At 57.0% G+C, this 15,300-nt stretch overlaps 1 protein-coding gene across 2 annotated transcripts; it reads right to left on the bottom strand.

Moving 5' to 3' along the window:
• Positions 1-311: 311 nt before the first annotated feature.
• MAG (myelin associated glycoprotein) lies at positions 312-13,550 on the bottom strand. 2 transcript variants are annotated; one of them, XM_060084859.1, is made up of 11 exons: positions 13,487-13,550; positions 12,528-12,587; positions 11,962-12,030; positions 11,413-11,781; positions 9,708-10,004; positions 9,364-9,621; positions 7,818-8,078; positions 2,973-3,260; positions 2,572-2,668; positions 1,469-1,568; positions 312-476 (listed from the first exon to the last, which is right to left on the bottom strand). In XM_060084859.1, the coding sequence occupies exons 1-11, from the start codon at positions 13,548-13,550 to the stop codon at positions 312-314; spliced, it is 2,028 nt and encodes a 675-aa protein (XP_059940842.1). The 2 variants fall into 2 exon arrangements, with proteins under 2 accessions (XP_059940842.1, XP_059940843.1); XM_060084860.1 differs by lacking the exons at positions 312-476; positions 12,528-12,587; positions 13,487-13,550 and adding an exon at positions 1,174-1,200 and having other exon boundaries at positions 11,962-12,007.
• Positions 13,551-15,300: the final 1,750 nt, after the last annotated feature.

A 15,300-nucleotide genomic window follows, 5' to 3' on the forward strand; every position in this document is an offset into this window, starting at 1 on the left:
CCCTGAGGCCAGATATGGGGACAAGAGACCAGGCAGGGGTAGCAATAAATAACACGGACAGACGGGCTCCCCTCCAGACAGATGAGGTTAAAGGAGGTTACAGGGGAGCCACAATGCGGAGCTGGGGTGCTGGCAGGGCGGGGGCAGCTGGGAAGGAGGGGGAGGCCAGGCCCCCAGGACCTCACTGTCATCTGCCCCGTCCCTTTCCTGCCCCAGCCCCCGCCACTTTGGGGAGGAAGGGAGTCCACAGCCAGTGGGGGTCAGTGAGGGTCCTGAAGGGGTGGTGGCCATCCGGGCCGCCCCCGGCTCCCTCACTTGACGCGGATTTCAGCATACTCGGCTAGCTCCTCCGTCAGGGTGTAGCTGTCCTTGGTGGGTCGTTTTCCCAGGTCCGAGTGAGAATAGCTCAGGTCCAGCTCTGGGGGTTCCCCCCGAAGGCCCAGCAGCCTCCTCTCAGATCCCAGGCGCCTGTCACTCTATGAAGGGAACCAACCCATTAGAAGGTCCTGTTCCACCCTTGCCAGATGCAAAGGCTGGAGTCGCTTGCACCCCCCAGAGCTGAGTCCTGTGTGAGCCTCCTTCCTTAAGGACCGCCAGCCCAGCCAGCCCCCCGGTCCCCGGTCCCTGTCTGGAGCTGTTGCCTGTGCCGATGCCCCTACGCAAAACAACCTCCTCGCTGCCAAGCCTGAAAGTCGCCCACAAATTCAACGTCTCCAGGAAGCCTTCTTCAACATAGGAATTTGGGGGGGGGCACTCAGTTCAGTCCATAACATGCTCTGAGATTAAAACCACCTGGTCGGGTGCCCACCTTCCCCAGTTTTTGTAAATGCCTGACTCAGTATGTTTGGGTCTGGTGTGGTGCCCCTCGTCAACCTGGGAGATCCTGCGGGTGCAACTTTGGCTTCCCTGTCACGTTTTCCATCCCTGCCCCCCACCTTTGGACACACACACACACACACACACACACACACACAGGACAGTGGCCACAGACACACAGAGGAACAGCAATGGGACAGAATAGACAAGGCCAGGAGTGCTGGGCAGAGCCAGACTGAAGTGAGGACCAACCTGGACGCCTGACGGGGACGCACACACATGCACACCAACCCCAGGGCCCAACAAGGGCCCAGAGGTGGGCACACTGAGGCCCCCGGAACCTACCTCCTGGGGTGCTCATTCCAGGGTAGAGAGCTCTCTGGACTATTGGAGAAGGAAATGCAGTCATAGACGCAGGCGGGGTGGATGAGGGCTTCTCTTGGGCCCCAAGCTCCAGAGCCCCCTGCCAGGTCTCAGCCTGAGCGTCCCTTCCCAGCCCAGGGCCAAGCCAGCCCTCCACACGACCCCTCCTTCCCTTCTGCGGGGCCAGCTCCCCCTCTGCCCCTGGGTCTCCCAGGTCCCCACCAGGCCCTCGGGGTCCCTGGCACACAGGATCTCCAGCTAGCCTGGTGCCACAGGGTTCAGGTCTCACCTCATATTTCTCCGGCACCCCAGAGATGCGGAAGTCACTGCTGAACAGGACAGGGGGTTCGTCCCCTGCTGAGAAGCTGGGGCTCTCTGTCACATTCTTTCTGCGGGGCAAGACATGTCAGCTCCACTGGGACCCCCAGGTCCCCCCACTCCCCTCTCTATCTGCAACCCCATCTACCTAAGGAGTTTGGCCCAAGGGACCCCAGAGCTGCTCCCACCCGCCTCTCTAAGATGGGCAGCCAGCCCCTTTGGTGGGCAGCCTCTTCCTGTCCACCACTGCCCACCCCTCCTCTGCTTCACAGCTGAGGATGAGCCACCCGGGCCCTGGTCTCTGCCACTTTCAGGACCCCAGCCTGGCTGCTCTGGGTTCTCCTCATTCGCTCTGGGGCTATCCGCAACCCCTTGCCGCCAGGATGTGGAGCGGGAGATTAATTCATTGTCAGGAGAGCCGATGTGTGCGCACCACAAGGAAGAAAAATAACAGCAGCGCACTTGTGGCAGGTGGATGTGGCTTGGGACTGGGAAGCATTTTGTTTTGTTCTGTTTTTTTAAGATTTCTTTGATGTGGACCATTTTTAAAGTCTTTTCATTAAATTTGTTATAATATTGCTTCTGTTCTACATCTTGGTCTTTTGGCCAAGAGGCAAGTGGGATCCCAGCTCCCCGACCAGGGATCAAACCCGCACCCCCTGCCCTGGAAGGTGAAGTGCCAACCACTGGACCACCAGGGAAGTCCTGAGGAGCGTTTTTGATACCACAGATACGTGTAATCGTTGGGGCTTCTGGAACCAACTGTGACTGATGTTCTGGCTGCAAGCCAGGGGTACCGGCTCTCCCCATCACACTGGAGTGGCAGGAGGCCACAGCACAGGATGCGGGGCACAGGTATTAACTGGTGAGAAGTGCTCGGCCCAGGCGCTGGCATGCGTGACCCGACCACGGCGGCCCATGTTAGCCGGGGCCCTCTCTCCTCCATCCAGCTGAACATTCTCAGAGCAGAATCCGCCCTCCCTTGCCCACCCCTAGCCTCCAACTGCTCTTGCCCCTGCCCTGCCCTTGGAGGCCACCCCACCCCGCCGCAGCTCAGCCCCGAAGGCCACTCACTTTCTGCGTGTCTGGGTGATGTAGCAGATGATGGCAATTAGGATGGCAAAAGCAACCACCGCCCCCACGGGCCCGATCTTGGCCCACATCAGGCGATCTGAGGAAAGAGAAGACCCAGGCGCCCTCAGGGCTGCTGGTGGGAGTGAAGACACCTGGGTTCTTAGGAGACAGGCTGGGGCAGGGGTGAGAGGGAAAATATTTACACCGCTGGCATATCTTTGCACTGACTGGCTAGCCTGAAGGCCTTTGTTAACTGGCTGGAAAGGGCATCTTTACCACCCGATCCACTGCGCAGCCTGACCCACGCGCAGCGGCTGGTGATCAGCCTTGGGGAGGGGAGCTTGGATCCAGCAGGGGTCCTGTCTGTCCCCTGACTCCCAGCCCCAGGCCACACCACTCACGGGCTCCCTGGAAGGGCAGCTCCAGGCTCTTGGTGCCATAGAGGTTGTGGGACGAGCAGATGACCCGGGGTGGGGCCTGGGCCTGGCCCCGCAGCGTGAGGATGCTGGTGAGCAGGAGGCCGCTGCGCTCCGAGTACACGAACTCGCGCTCCGTCTCGTTCACGGTCACGTTACGCGAGGGCAGCTCGAAGGCCACGGACGGCTCTGGGTTGGCTTTTACCACGCACAGGCACTGCACCGTGTCACGGGCCGCCGCACAGTGGGACTCCAGGAGGATCACGGGGGCAACTGCAGGGGCAAGACCAAGACCCCGCGGGCTAGAGACAGGGCCTCGGGGGCTCCTTGGCTGTCGCAGAGATGAGCTGCCTGTTCCCCTCTGCACTCTCTTTTACGTCCTCCCTAACTCTGCTTACCTTGTGAAACATAAATCAGATCACGGTGCTGCCTGCTCAAAGCCCCCCCTCCAATTGCTCCCCGTGTCACTTAGAATAAAACCCCAATTCTTTGCCTTCGCCTGCAAGGCCCCGCAGGACTTAGCCACGCTCTAATCTCTTGCTGTCACCCTGGCTCATTCCCTTCCAGCCACGCCAGCCTCCTTGCTTGTTTCTCATACTTGTGGAGCTTTTTCCAACAGCTGGGGTGGGGGAGGGGGGGGTCTTGCGTTTCTCCCTCCGCGGGGAACACTTCCCTGACACCTGCCAGACTCATGCCCTCACTCCAGGCAGCTTCTGCACAGACCATGTCTATTTCTCTGACCACCCCATGTAAGTTGCACCTCACTTCACTAACCATTCACTCGAGTTTTCTCCCCAGCACTTATCCCTACCCGGGTTATACACTGATGTGGCTGGTCTTGTATTTCCATCGAGACAGGCTCTTACTCAGTCTCCACTCTGTCCCCAACACTTAGAACATGACTTTCTTTTTTTTTTTTTGCCATACCACACGACATGCAGGATCTTAGTTCCCTGACCAGGGATCAAACCCAAGTCCCCTGCAGTGGAAGCGCAGGTTCTTAACCACTGGACCGCCAGGGAAGTCCCTAGAACATCCCTTTCACCCGGCAGGAGCTCTGGGAAGACTTACTGGATGAACTACTGCGTTCAGCCAGGTCCCCTTCCAGGCCATCCTACAGATGCCCCTGCTCACTCCCTGGAGCCCCCTGCATCCTGACCCTCCCTGCGTCACAGGATTCCCCATGGTACCAGGTACCACCCTCCACCCAAGATCATTTTGTTGAGCTTTGCTTTGCTGCCATTTAAATTACAAAAACGATACTGGCATTTTTTTTCCTTTCATTTTCCAAAATATGAAATTATAATAGAATACTGAAAGTTGCTTTTTAAAGTATGTTCTCTTTGCCTCATGGAGAGTCTGGCACTCCCCTCTGCTTGCTCTAGACTGACCTCTGGTTCTCAGCCCTGAGCAAAACCCACTTCCACATGGGCAAAAGATCCTTGACCCACCTACCCCACTTATTTTCAATTTCCAGTAAAAAAGGAATATGCAGGTAACAGCGAGGGAGCTGGGAGTCACATGACCCATGTATCTGCAATAGGGATCATTCCATTTGGAACCTCAATGTCTACATATCTCTACGTCTAGTAAATTAACAGTTAAATATTCCAAATTCTGTTGAGGCAGACGTGCACTATGCTTGCTGAGGTATTAACAAATTAACACACCACAGAGTAAATTAGTAATGACAAACCTGAACGGACAGTGATTACTTTTTAAAAAATCCTTTCATTCAAGACTGCACCGCTGGTACTGTTGTGACAGTGTTGCGGGAACGCTGACACCCTGTTGCATGTGCTCAGCGTCTTTGCAGCATTTCCGGCAGCCTCGCGACCTATGAAACCCTGATTGACACTAGATAAACCCCAGGTCCCACAAAGGATGGGGAGTTTGGGGTGGGACAGCTTTGGCTTGAGTCTCAGCTCTGCCATCTACTGGCTGGTGGCCCTCATCAGGCCACTCAGCTTCCTGGGCCTCCGAGATGGACTTCTCATATGCGCATAGAGGGGTAATGGTCCTTGACTTGCAAGGGGCTACAGGACTCTGTTTTGAAGTGGGCACATGAGTGTGTTGAAAAGAAAGCTTAGGGGTGCTTCCCTGGTGGCGCAGTGGTTGCGAGTCCGCCTGCAGATGCAGGGGACACGGGTTCGTGCCCCGGTCTAGGAAGATCCCACATGCCACAGAGCAACTAAGCCCATGCACCACAGCTACTGAGCCTGCGCTCTAGAGCCCACGAGCCACAACTACTGAAGTCCGTGTGCCTAGAGCCCACGCTCTGCAACAAGAGAAGCCACCGCAATGAGAAGCCTGCACACCACAACGAAGAGTAGCCCCCGCTTGCCGCAACTAGAGAAAGTCCGTGCAGCAACGAAGACCCTATACAGTGGGAAAAAGAAAAGAAAAGAAAAGAAAAGAAAAGAAAAAAAAAGAAAGCTTAACATTCCACCCAGGGATCGAACCATTCCAGCAGAGGAAGCAAGTGAGTAAAGCCTTGGCAGCAGGAAGGCAGGTGGATACCCAACCAGGAGTTCAAAGGAGAGATGAGTGGGAACCTAAGAGGATGTCTAAGACTTACGGGGCACAGGGGACATGTCGGGCACTATGGGCGCTCACCATAATTTCCTTAGTGTAAGATACTGTCATACCCGTTTTTCAGAGAAGAGAATCGGGGCTCGGCAAAGGTGAAGCCACTCGTCTGGGATCACACAGCACATCTCCATCACAAGATGGAGACAGAGCTGGGATTCGGACCCAGGTCGGTTCAGCTCTGTCGGGTGCTGGACACCAGTAACATTTCCGTTTCCTCCTATTAAACGGGGGAAGGGCAGTCCCTGCCCCCAGTCGCGTTGTTGTGAGAATGAAATAGGTCAATATGCGCAAAGGGCTGAAACCAGTCTTCTAGTCATCACAAGGTCTCAGTGAGGTGAGTGCCCTGCAGGTCCCACGCTGTGCTGGGACCCAGCACCCCACCCCGCCCCCGCCCCGCTCAGGAGCACCCACCATTGTCAGCGAGCACGGAAGCCCCGGTGCTAGGGGACGCAGACTTTGGGGACAGAGAGGGGCCTGAGGCCGGACACCCAGAGGGCAAGCACAGCGACACAGGCCTTGGAGCCCAGTGACCGGCTCAGCAGGGGCGGGGTGGGAGGCACAGCTGCTCCTCCCCTCCGGCAGATTGAAGGCCTTGAGTACCTTGGGTACCAAGCACTGCAGGGGAGATGAAGCAGCCAGAGGTTTAAGAACTGGGTAGACAGGAGTCCAGAAGAATCCTGGCACTGGCCAGCCTTCCAGCTGCATGGCCTTGGGGAATTCTGACCTTCAGTTTCTCCTCAAAGGGGATGACGATAACACGTAGCTGCTTCAAGGGGCGACCACAAGGGCTCAGCGAAATAACACGTGCAGGGGATGCAATCCTGGCCCAGAGTAGGCCCTTAATGATCGTTTGCTGTCACCACTCTTATTACACAGGAGGGTCTGTGACTGAAAACATTCGTGAGCTGGAGGTGTGTGTATGATCAGAGGTTTCCATCAGATTCTCAGGGGGTTCTCTGACTCTACACCTAAGAACCCCTGGCTTGGGATATAGGTTTAACGGCAAAAAGCGTGAGGCAGAAGGGTGGGCATGTATGGAGTAGGCGGGGTACCCGCACAACCCATATGCATGATCACGTTGGATGCTGCGAGCGAGCACAGACTGGGAAGGAAGGTGCCCAAAGAGGAAAGGTTAGCAGGGCAGTGGTGGCCATCACCTTGCCCTGGAAGATGGCACTCCAGGAATAATCCGTCCCTACTGACTACAGCCACATGCCATATTGAGTATACGGACTGTGCTCAAAACCTTCTGGCAAGCTTGTGTGGTAGGGACCATTGTAGGTGGAATAATTTGGAGACAAGTGCCAGAGGCCAGGCTGGAGCTGGGGAGGAAGCAGGGGGAATGGAACTACGAAGGTGACATTCCAGAGGGAGTTGCTGGACGAGGGGGAGTGGAAACTGCGACTTGGGAGCTATGACCCGAGTGACGGGCCGGGGTGGGGGTGGGGTGTGGGCGGTGATGTCCATAGAAGGTTAGGAAGGGCTCTGGTTGGCAGTGGAACAATGGGCTTCATTCCCAAGACAGTTAGCTTTTTATATGCATCCGTCTCATCTCTCTGACTGTACTATTATCTGTTAATACGCTTGGTGTCCTCTTGGTCCTACCCCCCACCTCCCACTGAGCCACACAGTGCACATAACAACGGCTTGATCAATGTATTCTGATGTCATAGCATAGGATGAGGTCAATGGGCAGTACAGAAAAGTGGAACCAGACCACTGTATTTGAATCTCAGTTCTGCCGTTTTCTGGCTGTGTGAGTTTGGGCAAGTGACATAACCTCTCAGGACCTCAGTTTCCTTCTCTGGAAACTGGAGACAGTCAAAGAACCTCCCTCATTGGATGTAACAAAAACGAAAGAGCGGGTCCCTGTACAGAGCTTCCAAAATTGCTTGGTGCCTAGCGATGCTCCACAAGGGTTAGAGGTCGTGGTTATTCTTTTAGTTAACGCAAAGGGGCTGTGGCCACAGGATTCAGAAATCTCCTTGGTCAAAAGCCCACACCAGGATGTGGGGATACCGTATTCTCAGGTGGGACTTGTATTTTCTTGCTATGGATTCTGCTTCCCTTGCTTCCTCATCCTCATCTGCTGGAGCGAAGCTGACCCCTGGTTGGGATGCATGGGTACCTCCCGGTAACCTGGGTGTCCCCCATTGAGCCGTCTACCACAGGGGTGGGTGGGCAGGAATCAAGCCTGGCTGCCCTCAGCAGGGGCAGCGGATGCAGGGGAGTACTCACACTCCACGGATAGGTTGAAGGCGGTGGCCCTCTGACCGTACTGGTTCTCGGCCACGCACCAGTACTCTCCATCATCCTCAGGCATGACGGCAGGCAGCTCCAGCTGCAGCTCACTCTCATAGATGACCGTGGCCAGAATCTGCTTCTCCTTGAAGATGGTAAGAATAGGATCCGGGTTGCTCTGTGTGGAGCACAAGATGGAGACTGTCTCCCCCTCCACGGCCACCACTGTCCCGTTCACCGTCGGCTTCCAGGGCGCATCTGGGGGGCAGGACAGGGGGCCGATGGTCAGAAGCTCCCACCCCCAAATGTGACCCCCGACACCCCAGTCAGGGCACACCAGCTCAGGATGGCTCAGGTAACCCCAGGCCTGGCTGTCTCGTTTACGAAGACAGGGGCTCTGCAGCTACAGTGCTTGTGTTTGAACCCCTGCTTTACCCGTTCCCAGCTGTGTGCGGACCCATGTCTAAACCCCTCTGGGCCCCATTTTCCTTATCTGGAAAATGGGCTTAATAATATTCCCAACCTCATAGGGGTCACTGAGAACCAACTGCGACAAGCACTGTTTTAGCCTGAAAAAGGAGATGAAGATCCCTGCTCATGTGGACAGATGTTATATAAGGAAATCAAACATATAGTTGGCAAGATGGGGATAAGTGCTTTGCAGAAAACTAAAGGTGGGATGGGAAATCGGGGTAGTTGACAGGGGTTTTTTTTTTTGTTTTTTTTTTGTTTTTTTTTTTTGCGGTACGCAGCCCTCTCACCGCTGTGGCCTCTCCCACTGCGGAGCACAGGCTCTGGACGCGCAGGCCCAGCGGCCATGGCTCACGGGCCCAGCCGCTCCGCGACACGCGGGATCCTCCCGGACCGGGGCACGAACCCATGTCCCCTGCATCGGCAGGCGGACTCTCAACCACTGCGCCACCAGGGAAGGCCCATGACAGTTTTAACTGGGATGGTGAGGGAGGGCTGCAGTCAGCCTAGAAGGAGGTGAGTAGGAGCCAGCCGTGGGGAGGCCCCAGGGGAAGAGTATTTGTGGACGGCACTCAGAAACTGCTGAGTAAATGTTGGCCGGTGCTGTTATTTTTATTATCCCCAGCCCTGGGCACTTTGCCTCAATAAATATTTGTGAATGAATGAATGAATGAATGACCTCTCCTTGGCTCCTTGCTAAGAATCCTGTCTGACGGGCCCCCTCTCCCTGGGGCCCCATAATGTTCAGGGGCTGGGTGAGGCCTGGGTTCTCCTCAGCCCTCCCATCAGAACTGCAATGGGGCTCATTTTAAAATGCAGATTCCCGGAGCCAGGCCCAGCTCTACCCGCAGGAAACTGAATTTAACAGGCTTTCCTGGGGGGCGGGGATTGCCTCTGTCTCTTCCCGTCTTGTCCTAGCGAGGACAGTGGTGCAGAGACTCGTGGGAAAAACGAAGGAACTCCTTAACCCGCAACCTCCTCTCCATCTCCACCTCAACCACGGGCATGGTGCCCACCGCCCCCCCCCCCCACTGGGCGCCCAGCTCCGCCCCGGGCGTGGGCGGCGACTCACACATGACGCTGAGCCCCACGGTGCGGTTGTCCTGGCCATAAGCGTTCTCAGCCAGGCAGGCGTAGACGCCGTCCTCCGCGGGCGTCACCTCGTCCAGCTCCAGGGACAGGCTCTCGGTCACCGCCTCCCGGAGCACCGTGCCGTCCCGCATCCAGGTCAGCAGCGGCGGCGGGTTGCTGTCGGCCCCACAGAGCAGGCTGACGTGGGAGCCCTCGATGGTCTCCACCGAGGAGTTCATCTCCACGATCACCGGCGGGTCTGCGGTGCAGGAGACACAGGACGTCAGCGGGCACATGCCGCAGACCCCGCCCCCGGCCCGCACCCCGGCCCGCACCCAGGCTCACACTTGACGTCCAGGCTGGCGTAGCCCTCGAACTGCAGGGTGGTGTTGGGGAAGGAGGCCTGGCAGCCCAGCCGGTAGCCGTTGGCCTCCCTGGTGGGCACGAAATGCAGCAGCGACACCTGCACCCAGGTGCCCTCGTCCTCGCGGAGCCGCCCCAGCACAGCCGGCTCCCCGAGCCCCTCGTGGCCCAGCCAGCTCAGCTCCGGGTGCAGCTCGGGGCAGTTGTCAGGCACCATGCAGCTGACCTCCACTTCTGTGCCTGCCACAACCTCTGGGGGGACCATGATGTTGGGGGTGTCTAAGTGAGATGGGGAGATGGAGGGTGAGGGAAACAGCATCGGACACCTGCATTGTCCGACTCCAGTCCTGGTACCCGGTCCCCTCCCCATCCTTGGATGCAGAATTCCCTACAACCTTCTCTCCTCCTGGGTACCCTTCACCCAGAAGCCCTCCGCAGATCCAACCGCAGATGTAATAATAACGGAAACAACAATATAGTGGTCTGAGGACTTTACTGTGTGTAACTTGCCAGTTCTTCCAGCCATGCCGAAAGTAGAAAGTGGGTAATGTTATTTTGCTCATTTTGCGGATGAGGAAACTGAGGCCACAGCTAGCATGGGGTAAAACTGAGCTTCCATCCCTGTCACTCTGGCTTCATCGTCTGTGCTCTGGACACTACATTATATTCCTCAAGAACCCTCTCTCCTTCCCATGTTTGCTTTGGTTTACCTTCCACGTGCGTGTGTGTGTGTGTATGTGTGTGTGTGTGTGTCTGTGTGTGATGTGTCCTGGAGCTGTCTGGCTGTGCCTGGCAGCGGAAGGGGGGGGGCTCTCTTTCTGCATCAGGGCTGTAATCTGGCTCCTCGTATAGACTCAGAGCTGATGGCAAACCTGAGTCTAAGGGTTCCATGCCTCTCAGGGCCTCTCAGAAATGAAGCAGTAGACCCTACTCTAATTGCCAAAACTGGCCCAGAGCTGCATTTTATTTGACCTAAATTTAGGGTATTTTTTAAAAAAATATCTGAATCAGCAGCTGATGTTGAAAGAACATAGAAAAGTACACAGTTCCCTTTGAAAATTCGGGAATTCCCTGGTGTTTCAGTGGTTAGGACTCTGTGCTTCCACTGCATGGGGCACGGGTTCGGTCCCTAGGATCCCGCATGCCATGTAGCACAGCCAAAAAAACCCCAAAACAAACAAACAAACAAATGGAAAACTCAGAATGCTTGACAGCAATGACCCTGCATTCTCACCCAGCACGACTTAGAGCTGGGTGCCATGTGCCAGGCACTGCTTTGCCCACTTGACAACTATTCCCTCATTGAACTTTGAGTGCTGTTCTTAACCCCATTTTACAGAAGAGGAAAACAAGACCCAGAGAAGTTAAGTAACTTGCCCTCAGTAGCCCAGCTAACATAGGAATCCAGAGGCCTGACCCCAACCCGTGGGCCCCCTGCCTTTACCCCAGGTGTTTCTGGAAGAGTAAGAGCACTGCTTTCCTCTGAGAGCCCTGCTTTGCCTGTTCCAGTCATCTGCGTGGTCCGTGTGAGCAGGGGGGTTTGCACCCCTCCCCCCAGCCAAACCAACAAGTCCCTGGTCCTGCCAGCTAGACATCCCTGGAAAGGTGCCAGGAGGACTTCCTGCTCCCCCTGTGCCCCCTGCATGGCCCCAGCCCCACGGCATCTGCACACCCCCTGGGAACTCACTGATGATGTCCAGGACGCTGTGCTCGGAGAAGGTGTACTGGTTGTAGCCCCCCAGGTCCCCGCGGAAGTAGTACTTGCCGCCCAGCTCGGGGCTGAGGTTGCTGAGCAAAAGGGTGCAGTTGCGCAGGCCCAGGTCCCCCAGGAGGCGGCTGCGGCCCTGGAAGCTCTCGTGGACGACTTGGGTGCGTGACTTGAAGACCACTGGTGGGTAGTTTTTCGGGTAGGGGCTATTGAAGTACCAGACGCCGTGCACAACAGCGGGCCGCAGCTCGTCGGGGAAGTCGAAGCGGCAGGGGATGGAGACGCACGTGCCCTCGAAGGCCGAGATGGACGAGGGCATCCAGGCCCCCCAGTGACCCCCGCGAGAGGCTGTGGGCAAGCAGGACCGTTGAGGCTGAGGGACATGTCCTGCCCAGATGCCCCCAACCCCCCTGCTCCCATCACCTTCCACTGCCCTGCGGGGCGGGGGCGGGGTCCAGGGTCCCACAGAATCAACCCCAGCCTGCTCAGGGGCCAAGACCCCAGGAGCCCCAGACCCCCAGGCATTACCTGAAATCATGATCCAAAACAGAGGCAGCGCCGTGAGGAATATCATTTTGTACAGCAAGTGAGCAACAGCTGGATAGGGGAGAAGAGAGAAGAGGGTTAAAGGCCAGGGGAAGTGAAAAGGGTGCTTCTAGTAAGGCTTTAGGAAGCAGCCTGTTCAGATGTTAGCCACTGCTGCTATTATTATTTATAATCACAAACACATCTATGGGCATCAACCATGAACCACCCCCAGTACTTTACTGTACAGATTCATTTGATCTCTTTGAGGTAGGTGCAATGATTATCCTCACTTTGTAGCTGAGGTCCAGAGAGGTTGAGTAACTTGCCCGAGGCCACACAGCAGGTAAGTGGCAGAGCTAGGATTCAAGCCCTGTCTGCCTGTCCAGGTCTGCAGATTTCACCACCAAACTGTCCTGACTCTATGTGGTAGTGACGTGCTAATAATTATCTTCATCACCATCCTGCCCTTGGGGATCTCCAAAAAGTAAGGATAGAGGCAAGTTTGGACCAGCGTCAAGAAGCAGGGGAAGCCAGGAGGAAGGGGAATTTGTAACCCTCCCCCTCACCTCCGTCTCCCTGAGTTGGGAATGTCTTCTGGCCCCACCTGAAGCTGTCAGCCGGCCAACCTGGAACAAGAGTCAGACAGGTGCAAGGAGGTGGGGGCCTGAGGGTCCCCTGCCCCTCCCCGTCCCACTTTCAGGATCTACTGTGAGTAGATCCTGTAGGCTGCCCACATGGTCTCTGTTGCCCATGGATGCTTGGGACCCTCCCACACAGCCTCAAAGCTACTCTGTGGTCACCTCCCGAGGCGAGCTGCGATGGAGGAGAACTCTCGGGAAGAAAAGGGGAGTAGCAGAGCTTTGGGGTGGGGGGAGGCAGGGGGAGTGAACGCGGTGAGGGAGCACATGTCCCACGGCTGAGGCCTGGGGGTGGGAGGCAGGGACCCAGCCCCATCAATGACTGGGTTTCACAGCATCAGCATTCCCAACATGCCGTGTGAATTCCTGCCGCCCTCTCCCACCCTACAGTTGGCCCCTGGTGTCCCCACCCTCCAGAGGCGAGAGCCCGGTACAAAAGAGCCCTGTTCCCTCAGGGTGAGGGTGCCTCATCCTGGGGGGCTTCTGGGGTAGATGGGGGTGAGGGAAGAGCTGGGCGAGCCTGGCTGGGCTCTGAGTGGAGCCAGGAAGGACCAGGGATTGGGGTTAGTGACTCCCTGGCACCCAGCTCCTCTGTGGGTCGCCCCAGGGTTGGACCCAGTGTTTCCAAGTGGCTGCTTTTCCTGGCCTTTGACACTCTCTTCCCACGGACAGACGCATGCAGTCAGATGCATGCAAATGCTGGCATGAAATGTGACAGATCTGGACCCAGCCAGAAGGAGCAGGCTCGCACAATAACACCGATCAGGGCTCTGCACACACCGACGGGCACCGAGACCCCCGTGCAGCAGACACACACACACCTGCATCCTCCTGCCCACCACACACCTGGACGGGCATAGGCATGGCAATTGGGCATACACACGGACCTGCCTGCGTGCCATGCTCGCAAAGACACTCGGACCAGCTATGAACAGACCCACTCAGACACATGCTGATGGACACGCGGCAGATGCCACCTTTCCACCTGCGACAGGAAGGTACAGGAGGTAGACACAGGTGAGGGCCACAGGGCCTGGGCAGACGTGTGAAACAAGTGTGTAGACCATGCATTCTGAATGGGGGTGAAAATTGGTTCTTGGGGTGGGGTCCAGAAAAGTCTTTGTTATTACAGTGGTTTGTGGCTCTCTAAAGGGCCACGGCACATAAACGTATACAGTCTATCCATAATATTAAGATTTCACGGGGGGAGTTGGATTAGGAAAAACAGGTCTAAAAGCTTTCCTTAGTGGGGTGTAAATAAAGGTGGAGAAACAGTGATGTGGATTAAGACTCACTAAGAGAGGTGCACGTGCATGTGCACACGTGCCCCCCTCGTGTGCTCAGGTGCTAGAACTTGCTCACTCACAGCCCCCTGTGCCCACACCCTCCCAGATGGCAGGATGCAGACCTCTGATCACCTGGGCATCCTTCCACTCTTCACCTGTCCCTGGATGACTTCCACCCCATCTGCCACAAACTTAGGAGCCCCAGGGCAGAACGTCCACCAGAGGGGTGCTGAGGAGGGCGCTTCATTCTTTCTCTCTCTGGTTTCTTCCCAAGGCCCCGTCACTATCCCTGCCACGGTCCCAGCCCACGCCCAGAGCAATCCTAAGCAGCACCCTCCCCCACCCTAAATTAGTGGCAGTTCCCAGCCACCATCCACGGCCCAGACCGCTTCGCATTGCACATGCCCTGGGCAACCCTGCCCCGTGCTCTCAGCCCCGGTCCTCTGTTCTCCCCGCCCCACGGCCCTCCAGGCCGCAGTACTCACCTGATGCTCTTGCTTCAGCACCCTCTGCTCCGCAGGCCCCGCTCGCAGTCCCCTGGCCTCCCAGGGTCTAGGCCCCCACTTACCAGCCCCTCCCCTCCCCCTGGGTGCCAGGGGCCGCCTGCCTCCAAGGCCCAGCTCCTCCCTGCCCCCGGGGGAGGGGGGCACAAAGGGCCCTTGTCACCACTGCTTGAACTGGGCAGCCTGATGCCTGGGTTCTACGAGCTCTTTCCTGGAGGGGCTGGGGGTGGCTGCCTCACTCATTCCCCCCTCCATCACTGCGTACCCTGGTTCTGGGTCCCTGGGAGGGTGCTCTAAGATCTCTGGAGTCTCCGGCTGAAAAGCAGAAGGCATTGTCCTCGGCGTCTAGGGGATCTTGGTGGCAGTGTTAGGGATAACCCCGGGCCTGGGAGGCCACGGAGGCCGGTGTGGCCAGGAGGAGGAGACAGGACATCTCACTCTCGGCTGCAGTCACGTCCACCCTCTCTAGAGGGTGTCGCGTTTGGTACCCACATCCGGGTCTCTTGTCTTCCAGCCACTCCTTGCCATTGGAAACAACCTTATGTGTTGACTGTCTCCTCCCGTGATGACGTGACCTCCAGGAGGACAGGGTTTGGGCTGCTTACGCCCAATCTACCCTGCTGGGAGGCTGGCTCCTGGCAGAGTTAAGATTCGTAAATGCAGAGTGGGTGCATGGGTGTGATCCTCAAATACCCTGACTGGAGGCCTTGGCGCTTCTTCCTTCCTCCTAGAAAGCTCCCCTGCCCCATCCCACTCCCCACTCCGCTGCTGGCCATAGCCTGTGCAGCCTTTTGGCTCCCAGCTTGGATGCTGCTTCCTCTGGAAGCCTGCCCGGCCCCTCTCACCAAGCCAAGTTCCTCTGTTTAAATGCTGCCCGGTCCTCGCATGGCCCTCAGCACGCCATTTGCCAAC

Source organism: Mesoplodon densirostris, chromosome 19, assembly GCF_025265405.1.
Source record: "Mesoplodon densirostris isolate mMesDen1 chromosome 19, mMesDen1 primary haplotype, whole genome shotgun sequence".
Classification (NCBI taxonomy): Eukaryota; Metazoa; Chordata; class Mammalia; order Artiodactyla; family Ziphiidae; genus Mesoplodon; species Mesoplodon densirostris.

Bases quoted from the DNA above. Each gene is read 5' to 3' on its own strand.
- MAG (XM_060084859.1), bottom strand. From the start codon at position 13,550: ATGTGTCTGAGTGGGTCTGTTCATAGCTGGTCCGAGTGTCTTTGCGAG. The intron at 9,622-9,707 runs GTGAGCCTGGGT...CCTGCACCGCAG, and splicing joins CGCCAGCCTGGACGTCAAGT to ACCCGCCGGTGATCGTGGAG. The intron at 1,569-2,571 runs GTGAGTGGCCTT...CTTGCCCCGCAG, and splicing joins ATCACCCAGACACGCAGAAA to AAAGAATGTGACAGAGAGCC.